Genomic DNA, 22,122 nt, shown 5'->3' on the forward strand with positions numbered 1-22,122 from the left:
ATTCTATCCCTCTTTCTCCTAAATTGTTTAAATTTGCTATTCAACCATATTTAATATAATTAATGTTTATACTGACCATAATTTTTGAAGTTGTTTTATCTGCCCTGTTCTATTTATTTCCTAATGCCACTTCTGAATACTACAGTTTCATCATGACTTTTTTAAATGTAAGAAGTCTCTGTTTTGCTAATTAAATTCTGTCCTTCGTAAGGTTGCCATTTCCCCGCCAGCCCATTAAATCCACTGAGGAAAAAAAAGGTGATTTTTGCACTGCCTTTCAAGCTACTGGAAAGAGTAAACTAATCTTCTTGTTATTTCTTGATCTATTCCACAAAAGCAATAGTTAGGAACTGTAATTAAGCTAAATTTTATAATTCCTAGAGGGAAGATTTGCCTTTTAATTTTGTATCCATTTTCCTTAAAGCTCTCTCCCTGAACTGCTGCAGAAGAAAAGACTTATTGATCTTCATACAAACGTGGCAACAGCTGTCTTGGAACATATTAAGGTATTTTTATTGCAATGTGCAATTTATAGTAATTTTATCAACAAGTTCTTTTTCATATAATGTCATTTTTAATTCCACCTTTGCTTGAAATGTTGCATCATTCAGTGTATGTAACCAATATGGTTACCATTTCTGAATCTCTGCATCTGAATGTAATAGAGTAGGTTTTGAATTTTACTGTATCTAAATAACCTATTTTAATGGATTTGTGATATCCTGCAATGCATTACAATTTTATTAGTGGAAAGAAATATTATTGAAACATATTTTAAAATAAGGACAAATATAAGCAGAAACTGTTGAAAATAAATGTATGAAAAATTAGCTAACAGAGTGATTTAGAACATGGTCTGTTCGAATCCTGTTTGGATTTTTGGTCGTTCCTTCTCCAATGGCATCAAATATGTCTAAAATAAACCTGATTTTCCTAACTTTCATTTGGGTTCTGTGTAATATTGCAAGTTTGCAGTAGTGGGTCTTAATTTAGAGCTAAATTGGCAATCTCAATTCAAAAGGCGGTAAATGACTAGGTTGGGTCCACTGGCACAATAAATTGAGATTAAAGAATGTATTTTTGACCAGAATACAGGGAGGTTTATCTGTAACTAATTCATGGTACACTTGACTGCTGATACTGGTTGCTACAAAAAATGCTTCAATTTTGCTTCTGATATTCCCTTATTTACAAAAGAAATTTAATATAATTGATAAGCAATATAAATGAAATAATTGCTACATTTCTAATAAGAACATGAGAAATAGGAGCAGGAGGAGGCCAATTATCCCTTTGAGTCAGCTTCCACCATTCAACAAAGTCATGACTGACTTTCTCTCTCAGCATTACTTTCCATGTCCCATATCCTTTATTCCCTTAATGCCCAGAAATCTATTGATCTCTGTTTTTGAATGAACATAATGACTGAGCATCTACATCCATCTCAATAGAAAATTCCAAAGATTCAGCACCCTCTTCAGAAAGAAATTTCTCCTAGGTCCTAAAGTGAAGACAAATTATTTCTGGCAACTTTGTAAGATTTTTTTTAACTTAGTACTGCCTTTAATCTGTTGAATTGCCTCTGAACAATACATTGTTTAGTATTAGATTATTTTTTCTAATTTTTCCCTTTTGTACACTGAATAACTATATTGCCTTTGATCCAAACAATGGAAGTTTTCATGGCTGTTGTCATGATTATCAATGAGAGGCAATTTAATAACTTTGTTTCCATTGACTTTGCAGTCTTCAGGCTGAATGGCATTTGTCATTTCATTGTGCCATTGTAGCAGGCAAGCTAAGTACTGGGAAATCTTCAGCTGATATGAGCAAGTACAGTAATTTTCTGACTAAACTGCAGTGTAATTCCTGTCAAGTTTAATCCAGCTGCAGCGTTTGGAGCACTAAGCAGTACACATTGTCTTGGATTGTTCGCCAACATTTCTGTCAAAAGGAAACAAGCTGACTTAGGCCCTTGACAGTTATTTTGACAGAAAGGGTTTGGAAACATTTTTGGAAACCTGGGAGATTTTGAAGTTACTTATCCTAGTGTACTGAAAACAAAACCTGCAGTGTGGAAGTATTGAGCAAATCTTCCCATGTTGGAAGAAATTCTGAATGATTAATACATAAGTGATGCTTTCAAGACCCAACTTTGGAAACTGCTAGACTATATTGTCAGAATCAGAATCAGATTTATTATTGATGACATATGCTGTGAAATTTGTTGTTTTGTAACAGCAGTACAGTGCAAGACATAAAGACATTAAAAAATTACGATCATTTACAAAAATAGTGCAAAAGAGGAATAACGAGGGAGTGTTCATGGACCGTTCAGAAATCTGATGGTGGAGGGGGAGAAGCTGTTCCTAAAATGTTGAGTGTGGGTCTTCAGGCTCCTGTACCACCACCTCAATGGTAGTAACGTGAAAAGGGCAAAAAAAAGAGAAATTTAACCATGATAACCCTCCTAATTATGTTTTGATAAATTGTTTCTTTCCTGTGAGTTTAATAATGAAAGGAATTTTATCTGAAATTTATATAGTTTCATTTATATAATTTATATAGGTTCCCTTCATAACTAAGAACACTAGAGAATGGATTAAGGAAGATATTACCTTGGTAGGGTCAAGGGTGCAAGAGCAGTAATAGAAAATGGAAACATACAACTGAGTTCTCTCATTGTAAAAGAAGTACAGCAGAACTTCAAGATTCATATGACTTCCCAGGAGCTAAGTGGTACTATGTTAAATCAAATAGCCCAGGGTTAGATTCCTGGTTTGTAAGTAATAGACAGACCTAATAGGCAGAGTTTATCATGGTTAGCTAGCAAAGTTAAAAATAAGCTGGCATTCCCTTTCCTGATTTCCTTCCTGTGATCATTCAAGGATAGTAAACCTGGGCAATTTTGCGTGAATTGGACCTTTCTGTAGATACACTGCTGCCCTCTCAGTCTATGCTCTGAATTACAACAACGCTGTTTGAGATACTGAAGAGCAACGATACCTGCCCAGAAGAATTGTTCTATGTATGAAAAAGAGGAAGAAAGCTTAAGGAGGAAATTGGGCTGATTAAACTTTGCTTAATCATTTGGGTGTTGAGTTCCTTTGGCAGAAAGTCAGTCCTAGAGAATGTTTGTTTGAAAATCTATAGCATTATAACCCCATAATATGGCAACAACATCAAATATGGTTTTTAAAATGTGTGCACAAACACACATCCTCCCAGATGAACACTGCTTACTTTTCAAAGTTGATCGATTCATAGTCACTTACAATAGGCCACCATTCCATTACTTCAATTATTGTCCTTCGCTCTTATCATTTTCTGTTACCTTCTATCTATGAGAAGTTGCTTCCAGTATTTTTCTGCTTGAATTTCAATTTATCTACATATATGATGTTGGATACCTATCTATTAATAGTCATTTCAAAATATTTAACTGCTGAAACCAGATCAGTTTGTTTGTGATAGAGTCATACTTGTAGGCTTTTTTTTCTGTGTCAGTGTTTGAATCTAGATCAGTGTAATGGAATCAAAATGCTTTTATTGTCAGCTATTAGTACCTAAATGAAGAATTTTGACAGATACAGTCCAGTTCCAATTAATTTACAATCCTTGGGGAATAAAAAAATTACCTTTTAATAGACAGTTTTGGAGACTACAAAATAAAATGCCTCAGTGAAGGATTAGGGTTGCATTACAGATGTTGGATTCTGGATGTATTTAGTGTTCTTAACAGACTCCTAATGAAAATGAGAAATATTTCAGTTCAGACAGGATGTTTAATTTTCTGTATCTTTTGAGGTTAACATTTTTGGATTGAGTAAAAACAATCATACTTCAATGCTGAATTTGTTGATCCTTTGAACTTTTTGAGGGAAGCTGCACTTTTCTTCCAATTTTCTCGTCTGATTTTTATTCAGTTGCTGCTTTTTCTGTTGCCCAACTATTTAATCAGTTGCATCTGCTGTATTAGATTTATTTTTGAAAAATTTGGTTATCTGCTTCTCCCTATTGCTTCATTATCATCCACATTGTTATTCATTTTTTGTGAAAGTTTATTTCATTTATATTTACTTCCACTTACCAAAAATGTTCTGTGGAAATCCTAAAGTTGGTAATGTTTTTTTCCCTGTTAGGCTCGAAAGCTGGATGTCTATTTTGAATATGAGGAAAAGTTGATGAGCAAGTCCACACTGGACAAATCACTACTGGATATGATATCTGATCCTGATGGTAACTATTGCATTTAGAATTGAAGACTGATCTTCAGATCTTATGTAACTGGCGAAAATACAGAATGTATGCACTGACTCGCTGCACAAACAGAATTTATATCTTATTGCAAAGTGCCATAAATTGCTTGTATGTAGACTTTTTAACTTAAAGGGCAGAAATGTATTTAAAAGTTAAGAACAATGTCCACATTCCATGAACGAATAAATTAAGCTGAGAAATAAATTTGTCTAAACATTTGAATCTTATTATTTTAACATTAGTTCTGATACAAAGTCTGCAAAATAGCAATTTCTTTGCTATATTCTCATTGTTCTGAAAAATATTTTGCTTTCATTTTGTAGGAGGTACCCCTGAAGATAAAATGAGGTTGTTTATCATTTACTACATCACTGCACCACAACCACCTTCAGAGGCAAGTTTTAGCTTATTGTTCAGCAACTAAAATTATTTTCTACTTTTATTTTGAAAAGTTTCTGAAAAGCTTGCAAGATGCCACCTAATTCTAAAGGACAACTTTTCTGTATTCTTAGCTAAGTTACTGTATTCTTAGTTAACTTTATTATTACCAGTCCAGTTGATTATTTCCTAAATGGTAATAAAAAAAGTGTCTGCATTTTCACATTGAGCAATCAATAAATTATTTTTGAAATACTGTACCTGTTGTTATGCAGGGTAACCTACATCTGCAATCTCGATTCCACATCAATAAATTAGTTGTTCCACAATTTAAATTGATTTTGGTGGTGTTGATTGAGAGGTGAATTTTGGCCACCTTGCAGTTCTTCAAATATTGTGATGAGGTTTTCATATTCATCTGAACAGGAAAATGGGACCTCAAGTTAATGCCTCATCAGAAAATCAGCATGTCAGACAATAGAACATTCCCTCAGTACTGCACTGAAGTATCAACTTAAAGTATGTGCTTAAGTCCTGGAGAGGACTTGATCCACAACCTTCCCAGTAAGAGTGAGATTGGTACCATTGTAAGGGGAAGCATAAGGTAAACAAAATACCTGCATTCAGCCAACTTCCAGGACTACTTTATTTGAAAATTGCAACACCAAGAACCTGCCATGCACCCGCACCAATGAGAAGCCATGTTATCATGGCATTAACCAATTTAAAGATTTCCACCAAATGTACAGGTGATTTTCTGTACTTGTCATGATTCCATGGATACTTTCACAAACATGCACAAAGGTTTTGGACAATATTAGCTCTGTTATAATGATCAATGAAATGTTAATCAAATTCTGGTTGAAATGTTTAAATTTATACAAGAATAATATCCACTTAGATTAAGTACGATTGGGCTAGCCCTACTTTCAGCAGAAACAGAGAGAAACAGAAGGAAATTGATTTTCTTTAACCATGGTTGTCTCAAATTAAGCAAAGAATGTACTTACAAATACCAGCAAGTATCTTTGGTAATTTTGATATCATTGTAATATCTCCAGAAGTTAATGCATTTCTTTCTATCAATTTCATTTGTGCCAAATAAATCTAAAATTCCAAGCTTATGGCAATTAGGATATGCATTTAAAAACAATAATGGTGTCTGCTTTTCTGTTATTTCTGAATTTTGTGTGAAAATGAAACCTGATAATGTGTTAAAAGTTTTGTGACTGATAGTTTGAAGCTGTGATTTTGCCACATTTTAACAGAACTGGCTTGACTTGATGTCATTTAAATTTTGTCATTCTTTCTGGCTGTTATATACATAGCATGGTGTATTTATTCTGAAACAAGTTGAAGCCACCCATACTATTGTTGTAGGGAATGATCAAGGAAGATTAAGTTCAAGATTGTTGACCAGATTATGGTTGCTGTGTATTTTGAGATGTATGAAATATGTTTACTTGTTGAGATATATTATGTAATCTCCTCAAATCCCTTATGTTTGTCCAGAAATAACAATACTTCACATTGAGTTAGCATGCCAACATTTATTGTTGCAGGCTACGCTAATCAGTGGCTTTAAAAGTGCTCTGTAGTTTTGCATTGTAAAGCCTTTTCCTAATTAAAAGTTCAAATTTCATCTTTGGGCAAATCAATATTTTCAATCTCTTTTAAAGATCAAATCGCCTGTCTTATTCTTGAATTGAAAATCTTGATTTTTATTTAAAACAACTGTTAGGCCCAAATAAATGTTTCATTGAATAAAAATGAAGCTGCAACTTAGATGTCAAGATACTTGGCTGTTCGATTTAACATTCTTTTTAAAGATCTTGAACTTCATCAAAAATATCTATCTTTATGGCTCTCAATGCATACTGGAGATGGTTGTACTTCAGATCTTCCCTTTAGCTTACTTATTCTATCAGTAATAATCAACAATATAATTAAAAAGGTATGATGTAAATATGTTACGGTTTTGGTATGCAAAGTAAAATAAAATCACAAAGTTAGGTCAAATTTCAGGATAAAAATATTTGCTCAAAATTTCCTTTATATTTCAAGAATGTGTATTGATATCCTTTACCTTTTAATCCAACCAACTAATGGCCCAGATTTTGCTGGGATTTGCTGGTAGCTCCATGTGGAAATGGGTATGAATGTGAAATTATTTTCATGTACTTGTGTTTTTCTTAATCTTTTTAATTCAATTTGAAATGTTTTTTTGCTTATTTTTGCTATTGCTTATTTTTGATCCCGGGGCGAGGGTCTGTATTACTGAGCCAAAGTGCTCCAGACTCCAGCAATGAGGCCTGAGCAGGAGCAGCGCTTTGAACAATGCACTAAAAAAGCCCTGGCCTCGGCTCCCAAAAAAAAGCTGTGATGACTAGTCTATTTTACCAGCTGTTTTTCACATTCTGAAACATTTACAAATTATTTTATAAAAGCTGTTAGAATGAACCATTTAAGTAATTGAAAGCATAAAAAAAATGATTTTTTTTTAAAAGTAGCCTTTCTTCCTTGCCATACTAAAATCCTAATCATCTGTGTACACAGGGTCAGGGAGGGTTCATCAGGTTTATCCTGGTGCAAACTCCAAGAGCCAAATTACACTGGGGAATTTCAGCATGGTGGGGCTCTGCTGCTCGACTCCAGGGACAAACCGCACAAGTAATGCAAAATCAAAAACTGTAGGTGCTGAAGATCTGAAATCTAAACCAAAAATGCTGGAAGGAGTTAGCAGTTCAGGCTGCACGTGTGGAAAGAGAAACATTTCAGGTCCAGAACCCTTTGTCAGAATGGGAAAGAGAGTAAAGCAAAGTTACTTTTCTGTAGCAGTGGAGGGATGGGTAGAACAAAGAGAATGTCTCTGATAGGGTGAGTTGAAATGAGTTAATGAGGGCAATTATAATTAGTCATAGAGTTATACAGCACAGAAACAGGCCCTTCAGCCCACTTGTCCATGTCCATGCCGATCAAGGTTCCTTGCTGAGCTAGTCCCATATCCCTCTAAACCTTCCTATCCATGACGCTATCCAAATATCTTTTAAATGTTGTAATTATACCCACCTCTATAACCTCCTATGGCGGCTTGTTCCATGTACTCAACCTCATGTGTAGAAAACCTTGCCCTCCAGGTCCCCTTTAAATCTTTCCCCTTTCACCTTAAAACTATGCCCTCTAGTTTTGGACTCCTCTACCCTGGGAAAAAGACCATCCATCTTGTCTATGCTCCTAATGATTTTATAAATTTCTGTTAAGTCATCCCTCATCCTCCTTCATACCAAGGAAAACAGCCCTCGCCTATCCAGTTTCTCTTCATACTCAAGCCCTCCAATTCCAGCAACATCCCTGTGAATCTTTTCTGCACCCATTCCAGCTGAACTGCATCCTTTCTTTAGTATGATGATCAGAACTGCACACGATATACCAGGTGTGGTCTCACCAACATCTTGTACAGCTGTAACATCATGCCCCAACTCTTGCATATCATGCTTCTTTGTGTAATATGTGGTTAATTGTGAAGCTGTGGGATGTGCTCAGAAGGCCGGACTATACAAAGAGAGTAAGAAAAACTGAGACAATATGATAACAGGCAGTAATGACCAGTTCTGACACAGAGTGAAGAAGTGAATTACCTAAAGATGGAGAATTCGATAATTCTGCAACATACTCAAACGGAGTGTTGTTCCTCAGGCTTACGTTGGGCCTTGATGTAACAGTGCAAGAGATCACAGGCAGAAAAGCCAAAGTCAGACGGTGATTTAAAGTGACAGGCAACCAGTAGCTCAGGGTTGCTCTTGCACGGTGCTTAGCAAAGTGGTTATCCCAACCTGTGTTTGCTTTCTACAGTGTAGAGAAAACTACATTGTGAATACCCAATGTAGTTTACTGGATTGGAAGTGCACTTCACTTTCACTTCACTTGTACTTGCTGCTAAAGAAGTTTGTGTATCCTGTTCAGCAAATGCCGCAAGTGCAGGAATTCCATTGAAAATCTTTGTTAAAAGATGCAGGCAGAGCTTTGAAAGCTGTCAGAAGTTTCCAACAAACTTTCATGGGTGAAGCCTATAACTCACTCACGTTCTTGCTTGGTTCCAAAGACTGTCTGGACCAGAGAGATTGGTTTTTAGGGGAATAGAATGTAGACAGTGAATGAAGATGGTGGGCCCCTCCTGGGAAAAACCAGGCCAGGGTGTCTGCATTTTATGTTCCTATAAATTGTGACAGCTTAATGATGGCATTCTGCACTAGCCAGGGTGCAAGATTATATGTGCTGAAAGCAACAGCAACTGTTTAAATAATCCACTTTTTTGATTAGCAAAATTTATCTTTTCTGAGCTGCATTGTTACAGTGTGGGTTTTAAATATTTTCAGTCTGTGTGTGTGTTTGTCGATTGGCAGCTTTCTGGATGTTTTGCTCTACAAATCCATTATGCGTTTGAGAATGCAGTTGTTGTAATAGATCAATTAAATGAATAGGTAGGCTATACTGCTAACATAATTTAACAATTTAGTCTCAATCAGGAATTTAGAACTTTCAAGTACTTTATTTGCTGCTTACCACTGAGCCAAATAAATTTGATCCTATACTTTCGTAGACCACTGGTAGAACTACTTATAAATGTAAGATGATTCATCCTAATGTGATGAAGACAACTACAGTATCAACCTATTGCAAATTGATTACCAAAGTAAATTCAGATCTTCCTTCGTGGAATTCTGTCTTCTGAACTGGATTTTCAAATGGAAGAGATGGAGTTCTAGCCTATAGTTTTGTCATGGCTAAGAACCTGACAAAAGCGTCTCATTTGAAAATTAGTGTTGTTGTCTCCACTGATGGTTTCATAATTTCATCAATCATCAGTGCCTGAATGCAATAAAGTCACTTAAGTACTAAAACTTAGTTATGTGCATGAGAACATTGAGTAAAAACAATACTCACAGTTCATCAGATTTGACCTTGTGCTCCTCTGAATGCAAACCATTTTATTTTGGGTTATCACACAAAATGACCTGGCAGGTGATGGATGAATCCAGGTGATGGGGGGGAAGATGGGCAGGTGGGGGAGGGGGAAAGTGCAAATAATGTAAGAAACCATTATCGCCCGCCAGCTCTTGCTCCACCCCCTCCCCCTACCCTTTTATACTGGCTTCTCCCCTCTTTCTGTCCAGTCCTGATGACGAGTCTCAACTCTAAGCGTCGACTGTCCATTTCCATCTGTAGATGCTGCCTGACATGCTGAGTTCCTCCAGCATCTTGTGTGTTGCTGCAAATTTCCAGCATCTGCACTCTCGTGTCTTACTTTGGGTTATCATCTGACCACTGGAGGGAATGGATAACAATGGAATCATGTATCTTAAAAGAACCACTCCCATAAAGAATGACATCTCTGTTCCCCCTTGATGTTTGCATTGCTTGGGAAACCAGCCATGTGCTCCTGCTGGCCTCGATAAACAATGTTTGATACATTTATGGACTGAAAGTTGCAGGATATAGAAAATATCTCTTGGCATGAGCCGGCTTTAACATTTACTGCAAGTGATTGGAATACCTGTGGCAGATTAAAGACTTTGATAGTTTTTTTTCAGGAACCTTGCTCACTGTTGGCAGACTTTGTCACAGAGGCCCCATATGCATAATAAGCAAATAGTCCTTATTTACTCGATCTCCACCCCTCATAACTGTAAACATTAATCAAATCTCCCCTTAGACTTCTCTGTTCCAAAGAAATAGACCCTAGCATACATAAACTTCCCTCACAGCTACAATTTTCCAGTCCTGGAAATATCTTCATAAATCTCTGCACTCTCTCCAATGCATCCACCTCTTTCCTGTAATTTTTTACATTAAGAATACCTGTTTGAATGAGACCTTGTAAAACCATACCCAGTAAGGTTCAGCCACTTATGTTGACTTTCAGATATTTCCAATGTGCAGACCAGAATAGTTTGCAGTGCTCAAATGTTATATACTGTTCTCGCATAACCTCTCTGCTCTTGTATTCTGTGTATCGGCTAATAAAGGAACAAATCCCATATGGGAGGAAACTTTATTTAAACAAAAATGCCATTATTATTGAGCTTTACAGACAGTCTGTGCTTGGGTTCCAAGTGGATGTAGCATCTCCCCACTATTTCATGCCCTGTACATACATTAAACAAAAATGCCCCTGGACTATATCTTTTTGTGCCATATTATCAGTTGTATAGCATGATATTTATTTATTTGTTGACAGCATTTGGATTATTTTTTCCAGCATTAATTTAACAGTTGAAATTTATTAAGCCATATCTCCTTGCTTGGAAATATCTGAAAATCAACATAAGTGGCTGAACCTTACTGGGTATAGTCTTACAAGGTCTCATTCAGATATTCTTAATGTAAAAAGCTCAGGTAGTTAAATGTCATCTGGCTGCTTACCATGGGGAGGAAGGGCATGTATTAGTAATGGTGGAAACCTTGGCAATGTCTATTATACTGTACTGAGCCATTAGGTTCTAGGGCAAATTGATCTTAATTCTCTGATGTTCTCCCGTGCATTCTTTGTTCCACAGCATAATTTAATAGGGCTTTTGTTAAAAGTATTACTGAAAAGTTTCAAATTTATTTCCTCCAATATCCCTTCTCTTTCCAAGATCCTAGCAAAACTTATTTTGTAAAGCAAATCTGCAATGAATTTGGAACTCTGGAGTTCATTGTTCTTTGTCTTCTAAGTAACTTTATTTATACCAACAGGTTGACCTAGAGCAATATAAAAAGGCACTGACTGACGCTGGATGCAATTTGGCTCCTTTAAATTACATCAAACGATGGAAGTAAGTAACATCAGCACAGACAATGGTTTTATTATCAAGAGAACAAAAACTTATTGGACAGCACATGACTAAAGACCACTAAAGCAAAACACAAAAATAAGAAAAGTGCATGTGTTACAGTTTTAACCATTTATTCAACTGTTTGTTTATAAAAACTGTCTGATTGTTGATGTCAGAATTGAAAACCAGTTGGAAGATGAAAAGGCGAATCTGAGACTCAGGGTACTAGAGAATAAAGCACCAATTGAGTTTAAAAGTATCAAAAATATATGGTAGTATTAATAACTCCACAGAACAAACCTCAAAGACTCATTCTGTGTTTGGCAAAGCAGAAAAATGTTTTTGGGAACATATACATAGACGCAAAAGGACAGCAACTTTAATAATATGAAGATGCTGTGACTGCGCTAGCAGAATGGGGAAGAAAAATCACGTGACAATTGAAAGTCTAAAGGTAATTACTGTCTACCTATCATCAATCCAGGAAAGTGAGGAATTTCCAATCGCACATTGATTGAGATTGAATATTATTTGGGGAGTAAAACATATGACACCCTCTTCAAGTAATTACCATTCCCTGTTCTCATTTCATGTGAAAATACAAAGTAATGGTGCTGTCTTTTAAACTTTTTTGAAGATTTTTTTTCATGTTATAAGAATGGAATGCACTGCATTGAGCTCCATTAGCATGCTTCACCCAGGAATCAGAAGTCACAGCCAGTGAAAAATCCAATTAATAAGAAGTGCACCTGGTTAAAATTTGAAGCTTTCTCCCATCCCTAATGTAATTGTCCAGCTTGGGCAAATAATTCCAACAGTTTTGCCTTCCCAAACTACATTTCATAAATCTACAGCTCTGGGAAGACTGAGGGAAAAATATTTTCTTACTCTTAGATTCACTTTGATCATTTATCTTCATTTACAGAGCATTTACCAAAATGGCATCAACTCCTGCTAACTTCGGAGGCAGTGGACCAAAACCAACAAGGTACATGCTGTTACTACAGAATAATTCTGCTGCAACTACAGAATAATTCTGCTGCAATTCTGCTCTATTACAGAAAGAAGTAGTTAAGATATTCCATTCGGGAAGTATTGAACCTACTAGTAATTTGATGACTGAATGGCCAAAAAAAAAGTACATGCTGGAAATCTAAAATGCTGGAGATAAGCAGAAGGTCAGCAGTGACCTATTGACCTGAAACACAAATCTGTTTCTCTCTCCACAGATGCTGCCTGACCTAATCTATACCTCTAGCATATTCTATTTTTATCTGTAATTTGTTGACATTTGTTTATTCAAAATAAATGAAACGTCCAATACATGTGTCTAGCATAGAGCAAATTACAGTATAAAAATAGGCCATTTGGCTCATAAATCTGTCATTAGTTTGTTGCTCCATGTCTAATTCCATTCTCATCACTTTTCATATCTTTTAATCCCCTTTTTCAAGAAACATTCTATTTCTCTTCTAAATTACTGAGACAGCAGTGTGAGGTGTGGAATTCTATACCCGAAGCACTATCTATAATGTTTTTTTCTAACCCTCCCTTTGATCCAAAACATTAAAATCCCAGAGTATGGAAACTAAGCTGATTATAACCCTTCATAATAGTATGATGGGGCGCGCGCGCACACACACACGCACACACACACTTTATTGCTCTGCAAAATAGATTCAACTTTTCACTTTCTTCATAATTATCAGTGTCACCCTCCTCTTGGGAACACTGCATCTACTTCAATGCTTTTACATATTTGGTTTTAATGGATTACTAAAGCTGTAGGTGAGGTGAAGTCTATTTTAATGCTTAGTTTTGCATTCTTGCATCTCAATACAAAATTACAGCCATACTTTAACAGATTTTACCGCCCTTACTGCAATTTTCAATTACTGTATCCCTTGAAATCAATGCACGAGTATGAGCATAACATGCGAGTTATAGTTGCAGGAGCCTTTCTTATCTCCTTAAAATAATTATTCTGCTTTGAAACCTAGCAATGGTATTGTAACCATTAAATGAATTTGCCGTTTCCCTGTTTTGATTGTTACTGATATATTAGCCGAATCATGCTAATGGCTGTAAGGAACAAAGTTTTGAAGCTAGGGTTATAAAATTTTAGAAAAGACTGAAAAGCAATGAAAATTCAAAATTAGCAATACGTAATAAAAAGAGCATCTAATTGCCAATTCACAAATGATACCTTTCTTTAAGAAGTCACTTTAGAGGAGGTTATCCACATGCAGCTCCACTAGTTTTAGATAAGTAAAGAATGAATAAGAAAACCAACTGACGAGACTTGTGCTGATCTCCGCAGTATCTTTAGTCAATGCCACAAAATGTGGTGAGATGGATGATACATCCATTTTGCAACTGAAAGGAAACAGCAACAGTGCACATATGTTTAATCTATTGAAAATATGTATGCTAGGAAAAAACTTGCATTTATAAAACTTGCATCTTATACTGTTACATGGTCAATTATGTTCTGTAGCTGCATAGAATTTTGTGCAGTTAGAAGTGCAGGTAAAAAGATTTTCAGTATTTGAATTGATCATAACAGAGAAATCGGCTTTGCACAAAAAATATCTTTAGCAAATTAAATGATATTAATGAAAGCATATTTTATGGTTTTGTGTTGTAAAGTTATATTACTTTGAAACAGTTTAATTGAGTATGTTGTGGCTGCCTTTCAAAATGTGAGCAACAAAAATAACATGTGACTGGAACATTTGTACAACCGCTATAGAGAGTAGCCATAGCTTTATAATTGAAAGCAGCTCCTGTGTTATAGCAGATCTTTTGTTTCGTGCTGATGACTTGTAAGCAAAAATACTAGGATGTTTCAGCATTTTCTAAACTGACAAAAATTGTATCAGAAACATTTGCAAACATGGAAGATCTCAATGTACTCTTTTGTTTTGAGAAGAAAAACAAATAATGAATGTACTCAGTAATCTATAAATGTTTTGCTGGGCAAATTGAAGACAAAAAAATTATAATGCATGTTTCCTACTTTCAGCTTGCTCTCACGTGTAATGAATACTGGATCACAGTTTGTGATGGAGGGAGTTAAGAATTTTGTGCTGAAGCAGCAAGTGAGTATATTTATTTTAGTTAATCCAAGTGCAAAGCAGTTTAATGGTAGAATCAAAGTAATATTAGGGCACAAATTGAAGACTCCAGGCATGATTTGATTTAAAATCTGCTCAAGTGCTCCTACTTGAATCCAGCTTTGGAGTGCTGGAGTTTTGCTGCATTTGCAGGTTGTACCAGAAAAAACTGAATTTAACTGTAGCCTATCTGTGAAAAAGATTCATTTCAGCTAATAATGCCACAAAGGTGTCTTCATCTGTCTGAGCAGTGCTGCAAGGCAATATCAGAATTCTGTATTGCATCCTCTGCCTCTTGTGCACAATAGCAGCATTGTTTCCTATCTAAAGGATATGTAACAGCAACCCATGTCTACTTCCAGAATAGTTCCAAGTCCCAAAACTTCTACAGTCAAGGGCAGGAACTTTACAAGAACATCTGCAAGTTTCCTTCTGAAACCATACTTTCATTATTGCCAAGCCAGTTCCTATTTTGTATATTCGTTGGAGTGCCATCACTACAAAAAAAAACTGCAGGTTAATTTCTCCTTGCCAATCCAAAGCAACCTGAAGGTGCAATTATTCAGATTGTGCAATTTTTGTTGCTTTGACATAAGCATTTGAAATGGGTGGAGGAATCAGGAGAGTTTATTTTTTATTGAATTCACCTTGTGTAGGAATGCTAACAGTACTATTCCATGAACATGCAGTTTTGTTGTCCATTTTACAATTGCCTTCAGGTTGTTCAAATACTACCTTGCAGCACTGCTCAGACAGATGAAGACACCTTTGTGGCATTATTAGCTGAATTTGTTTTTCATGGAAAAAAAATTCAGTTTTTTCTAATACGTCCTGCAGATGCAACAAAACTCCAGCACTCCAAAGCTGGATGCAAGTAGGGACGCTTGAGTGGATTTTAAATCTAATCAAGTCTGTATTCATTACATAAGTGTTCCTTGGAGACACGAGAGACTACAGGTGCTGGAATCTGAAGCAAAAATACGAATTGCTGGAGGAACTCAGCAGGTCAAGCAGCATCTGTAGAGGCAAAGAATAGTCAATGTTCAGGTCAAGACCCTGCATCAGGAGTTCCAACAGCAGTTTGTTTTCTGCTACAAGTATTCCTATATTGATTAGTGAGAGTGCAAGTGTAACACTGCAGCAATAATGGAGCATCTGTTTCAGCAAGCAAGCCAGCTGAAAGCTTTCTGTGGGTTGATCCCAGCACAGTGTAAGTGCTTCTACTTCAGGATCACCATTTACACACTCCAAAGGATAGGATCACACTTGAATGAGCTTGTGCTGGCCACTGTGCTTTTCTCATGGCTGCTGGTTTCCAATTGAATTCGGGGCCTGGTCGCTGTGGCTGGCCTGTGAAACGAAGTAGGTTGCAAATGGCAGCAAAGCTCTGTGATAGCCTTTTGGACAGATCAGAGACGTAGAAATCTATCTGAACTCTCTCTAAATTATATTAAAAGGATATTATTTATTTTAAAAATAGATTTGCTTAAACTTCTAGAACATAATTAAAGGCAAGGTAAAGAAGCTTTAATAAAGAACTTATTTACACTTACCTTTTCAATCAAATGAATGTGGCTTTACCTTTACACCAGTAAACCATGGTGTAAAATTGAGGAGCTGGGTGTAAGGTGCATCCAAACCCTCAGCTCAGTATGTTCATGCTCCACCTCTGAACTCAATGCTGAGTTCAGCTGTAGAGAGTGGAAGCATCTCATCGCCAGTTTATCTGTGACTTGCACATTGCAGTGCTCAATCTTAAGTTAGAAATCAACTGACCAGCAAGGAGGAAATCATCAGCAGTTCCCAATGGAAAAGCCGGCCAGAGGTGAGTATGTTTTGGCCCAATCTTATCACGTATTGTCCAAGCCCTTGGGGACTGTTACAATTGTCCATTGTCAAACCTCTGAGAAGTGTTTGACTGCATGCCCTGGACTTTGTTAACACTGTACATTGCTTGGGAACTGAAGGAGTGTTAAGTATGCTGTATTTTCTGAACTGTGAGCCTTAATGCCAGCAGAGCTACCATACATTTGCCATTATTTCTGAATTCTCACAGCATTAACTCACAGGTGCCTCCATTTGAAAATATTATTGTGTTAACCTATTTCCAGCAAGTAAGACTTCCCAAATATTCAATTATTCCTAGAGGATGACTATCAATTACCAGCCCACCCAATCATACTTTACACCTTTTGTAATATAAGTTTTTCTTTGGAGAATAAAAACAGAGAAGCTGGAAATACTCAGCTGGTGATGGATTGCAAACAGTAACTCTGGTTTTTCTCTCCACAGATGCTGCTTGTATTTCCAGCATTTTGTGTTTTTATATAAGATTTCCAGCATCCATATGGTTTTGGCTCTCTCTTTGGGGAACTTTGTTTGCAACAGATTGAAATTGTGTTTTTATTTTTTTAAGTATTTGAATTGTATCATATTGTCATGGTATTGGTATTCTTGTAAGATGTGAACCTGTTTTATTAGTGAAAGCCAGGATGTAAATCAGTGTTAGTTGTGTGGTATACATACATGAAATGATTGGACCCCATCTGAAGCAATGCAAGCAATATGGACTGTCCAGTTATGAAAAAAAATTATTCTATCCTTTAAAAATGGGTAATGAACAGTTATCAGCTAAGCTATGAGGACAGGAAGAAAATGATATTGTTTCGATAAAATGCAGTTTGAAGGCTCTAAGGAAAAAAATTGCAGTGAAACATTTGTGAGAAGGATCGTAAACTTGTAGAATAAATTACGAAGGTAAGCCATTGAATAGGGCAGTATAGATAGGTCAATGAGAAGATTAAGTTAGTTTGTGAAGGTATCATGAGGCTTTAGAATAAGATGATTAGATGAGACTGGCATGTTTCTCAAATGCCCTGGATTGTTCCTTATTTGTTCCTTTCTGGTGCACTTGATAAACTGTTGTACTGATAATGATCTAGTGTGCCCACTAATGTGTATGCATTAGCACTCATGTAGCAGAACCTGGTCTCCAGTTGGACTCCCTTGCCACTGGATCAAAGCCTTGCTGTGTGAAGCTTGTGTGATAAGTGGTGTGCAACAGCTACCTCATGTTAAAAGAAATCACACACAGGCAATCTACATTCTACAGTATGAAGTTCAGGATCTGGAATGTCAGGACTCTTGTGGACAACCTGAGTTGCCACTCTTCTATCATAGATCAGGAGCTCAGATGCTTTGATGTCGGTGTTATTGCACTGAATGAGATCGGACAGGTGGTAGAAGACAAGTCTAAAGAACAAGGCTGTGGGTACACCTTCTGGAGGGGCAAACTGGAAGGGAAATGCTGCCTTCATTAAGTGACCTTTCCATCACGAATGACCTGTCCAGCATTTCAGTGACTTGCTCTTCAGAACAACTGAATGCTTGATGACCCACTAGCTCACTCACAGAATCAACAAGCTTTGGCCATCTGTGCATATGTGCAACCTTTGAAGCTCTGGACAAAGCTAAGTAGGACTCCTACTCTGATCTTGAAAATATCCTGGTCTGCATCATACCATCTAATCTAATCTGATATCTCCTTCAACTTGATCCCAAAACATCATTACGAATGGAAACATCACAGCAAGAAGATCAACTTCGAAGCTCTTAAGGACCCCACAAAGGTAGTTCTTCTCGGACAGTTCCACATACCTGTTAAATCGCAGCCTACAAAAACCTCAAAATATCCACAACTTACGGTCTCCTGTAACTGGCACCTGTAGATAGACTTTTAGCTTCTCTAATAACAAGAATCAAGACTGGTTTGGTAACAGTGACTAGGAGATTGAGGAGCTAATTAACTGCAAATGAGACATTCCTGGATTGGAAGCTCCACCTTAAGGAAAAAGGGACAGGTTTACAGGCATTTGATGGCAGCGATCCTGCAGAAAACCTGGTACCTGAAAAGAAAGATGGTAGATGGAGAGAGCAGAGGATACTCAGCAACTTGTCAACAGCCATCTCACACATGGATTCTTTAGCACTATAAAAACCATCTACAGTCCATATTCTCAAGGTCTGACCTCACTGAGAGCCAGGAATTAGGGGGTGAATTCATCAGAGACAGAAGAGCAGTCAATACTCACTGGAGGGAACGCTTCAAAGACCTCCTCAACTGTGACTCTGGCCTTGATGCAAGTGCCCTTGACCCCATCTTATAGCAACCTATCCAATTCAGCTTTGGCCCCACCACTGACCAACAAAGTTGAGAAAGCCATACCCCAACTGAAAAATAGCAAGGCTTCAGGAACAGACAGTATCCCCGTTGAAATCCTCAAACTCAGTGGTCATGAGCTACAGTCACAAATTCATAGCCTCATCACCCACATCTGGCAAGTGGAAAAAATATTCCAGGGGACCTCAGCAATGCTATAATTGTGAGCATGTTGAAAAGCAGAGACTATTTTGACTGTGGTAACTATGGAGAAGTCTCTCAGCTGTCCACCACACTGAAAGTCATTGCCATGGTCTTCCTCGACCACATTCTCCAGGTGGCTGAAGAGTTGTTCCCCAAATCACAGTGTGAATTCCATACATCCAGAGGCACAGTGAACGTGATTTCACCATGCATCAACTCGAGGAAAAATGCAGGGAGCAGTGCCAGCCACTATACATGGTCTTTTTTGATCTTGATCAGTCCACCATCAATAAGGAACGCACTCCACATATTCAGCTGCCTATAGAAATTCATCTCAATCTTATACTTGTTCCATGATAGCATATAGGCCATGATGTTAAGCAGTATGTCTCCAGCACAATCATTGTGTGTGATGACTGGTATCAACGAAGCCTGCATCATTGCCCCAACACTTTATCAATCTTCCTTTCCGGAATATTGTATCTGACCTTGATCAACAAAAACATTTCCCGTGGCAGTGGAGATAACCTTCAGAACTAATAGGGTGCTGTTCACCCAATGGGAACTTCATCTTACGACCAAGTTTACCCAACCTCAGTGGTCAAGTTGCAGATGATGCCTATCTTTGTGCACACTCAGAGGTTGAGCCATTATGGACCCTTTCACTTGTGCATCTGAGAGGGTGGGCCTATAACTGGGCATGCGCAAGAAGTTGTTCCTCTGCCAATTTGCCCCCTACGCACAACACTGCCCTCCAAAGGTAAAGGTTCATGATAGAATCCTGGAAAATGTGGGACTCCCACCTTGGGGAAGATTAACTTCATTTCCAGCTCAAATTCACCACTGTGGCCTTTGATTGAAGAAGCTGTCTGAAAATCAAGACCTCAAACCTGGCACAAACTCGTGACCTATCTAGCAGCAGTGATCCCTCTTCTGAGACCTGGACCACATATGGCAAGCATTTCAAGACACTGGAATAATACCACCAACACTGTTTCTGCAAAATCTCCAGATTCACTGGAAGGATAGTAACCTAATGCCAGTGCCCTCTCCCAGGCCAGTGTCCCCGGTATTGAGGCCCTGGCCACACTTGGTCGGTTCCATTGGGCAGGGCCATGTCTTTTGCATGCCTAATACCAGAGCCTTGAAATGGAAACCTTATCTTGAGCTCTTTCATGAGAAGAGATTACTAGGTAGACAGAACAATGATTGAAGGATATTTTTGAAAGCCTCCTTGAAGAAATGCACCATCCTTGCCTTCAAGCCCATGACTTCTCAAGGTGAGGAGTATTCAGTATTGAGAACCTCAAGACAGTGGGAGCACACAGAGGCCCTGTGTAAATACCAGAAGGTGTAGACCACCTCACACATTACCTACCCACCCACTCCAGGAGCCGGCACCTGCCCCATCTGTAGAAAAGTTTGTGGTTCCCATATTGGATCCGTTAGCTGCCTCAGAACCCACACCATCTGAGCGAAAGTAAGACATCCTCAATCCTGATGGCTGCCAAAGAAGAAGCACTGTAATTTTAAGCATCCATCCTCCTGTAGTTTGTGTTCATTGTGATTCAAAGTTAGTTCTCTGTAAGATTATGCATGCGGTTCTCTTAGCTCATGAAGGGAAATTGTTTCCTTCTGCAGCATGTTTCAATAATTCTTATGGATTTTTTCCCAGACATTAATTAATCCACCTTGACATGTAATTTTACAAAGAATTAGTCTCCTAGGAAGCATTTGATGAAAGCTGAGGCATTGGTGATGTATGTCTCAACAAAATGTTTTCAATAATCCAAATGTTATTTAATCATTTTAAATGAGATTACAAGAATCCTCAGAAAGTATTTCTACAAAGGAAGATTTAATTTTTGGAAGATTAAGTAACAGTAAAGATTTTATTTTGGCCGAGTATTTACAATACCAAACAAGTAGCAGGAATCATTATAGCCATGCAATTTATTTTCTAGTGGAGCTTGATTTTTAAAAATGCAATTGGTTGCTGATTATATTCAAGTAGAATTTAAATATCATAATACAGATTATAAATACATTAAAATACAAGTTTCTTTTGGTTTTTGTGACTTGTTTAATATCAAAGCTAGATTTTTTTTAATCCTTGGTATTTGATCTGGCATTTATTTCTCCATCAATAATTGGCTTTGAGAAGCTTTTTTGAACTGCTACAGTCCATGTGATGAAGGTGCTTGTGTGAGCGTACAGTGCCAATAAATTGGAAATTCTCTAAATCTGTCCTGCCAAGATGGCAGCATTATATTTTCAATTGCAAAGGTATGTGACTTAGGGGTGATATGTCAGCTGCTTTTGTCCTTATGCATAGTATGGTTGACAAATTTGGGAGATCACGAAGAAGGCTTGGTGATTTGCTGCAATGCATTCTACAAATGAGCAGTGCTCACTGTACCTGTCTTGTGCTTATTATAAAGGGAGTACATATTCCTTTGGTGATCAAATGCACTTCTTGGCCATGGTGATGCTGAATATCCTCAGTGTTATGAAAGTTGCATTCCTAACTTTTGCCTTGTAGTTGGAAGAAAGGTATGAGATGTGGATGTCGGGGAAAATGTGGTTGTTGGAAGTAGGGTGCATTGATGGGCATTGTACCATTAGGAAATAGAGTGTAGTTGGGAGTAAAGGCCATGGGTGGATATTGGTCTATCAGGAAATGAGGTGGGGTTTTGCAGTTGTGTATTTGGAGAAAATAGGTGGATTTTTGGCATCATGAGTTGGAGCAGTGTGGTGTGGTGGTTGTGAGTAGAAGGCATTGGTGAGTTTTGGGCCACTAGGAGATTGGGGAGGTGCATTTGTTGGAAGTGAAGGCCATGGGTAGGTGTTGGTCTATCAGGAGATGAAGTGGGGTATTGCAGTTGTTAGTAGTAGAGGGTATTGGTGTTAATTGTGTCATCAGTACATGCATGGAATATCCTGTGAAGGGATGTCAGTAGTTAAAATATCTAACTTTGTGCTCTACAAATTGCTAATGAATTCTTCAGGTAGAATTAAAGGGAAGCAATTTAGATTCTCAATTAATTTAATATGTCTTTATGTTGTGGGGTGTTTGTACAGTAATCATTTGCATGTTTTTAAGGTGAATTTAATGTTTATGCCTTTTCCATATCAATGTATACATGTGATTTTGAATGTAGAAACTAGGCAGTTTCATTTCAAGCAC

General features: G+C 37.4%; 1 protein-coding gene across 1 annotated transcript in view; it reads left to right on the forward strand.

Annotated features, from left to right (window-relative positions):
* scfd1 (sec1 family domain containing 1) overlaps positions 1–22,122 on the forward strand; it is a 112,322-nt gene that overhangs the window by 54,687 nt on the left and 35,513 nt on the right. Inside the window, exons 14-19 of the mRNA XM_052024523.1 lie at positions 425–506; positions 4,143–4,239; positions 4,584–4,654; positions 11,377–11,456; positions 12,382–12,444; positions 14,482–14,557. Coding sequence (XP_051880483.1) covers positions 425–506; positions 4,143–4,239; positions 4,584–4,654; positions 11,377–11,456; positions 12,382–12,444; positions 14,482–14,557 — 469 coding nt within the window. The remainder of the gene's footprint in view (positions 1–424; positions 507–4,142; positions 4,240–4,583; positions 4,655–11,376; positions 11,457–12,381; positions 12,445–14,481; positions 14,558–22,122) is intronic.

Source organism: Pristis pectinata, chromosome 1, assembly GCF_009764475.1.
Source record: "Pristis pectinata isolate sPriPec2 chromosome 1, sPriPec2.1.pri, whole genome shotgun sequence".
NCBI lineage: Eukaryota > Metazoa > Chordata > Chondrichthyes > Rhinopristiformes > Pristidae > Pristis > Pristis pectinata.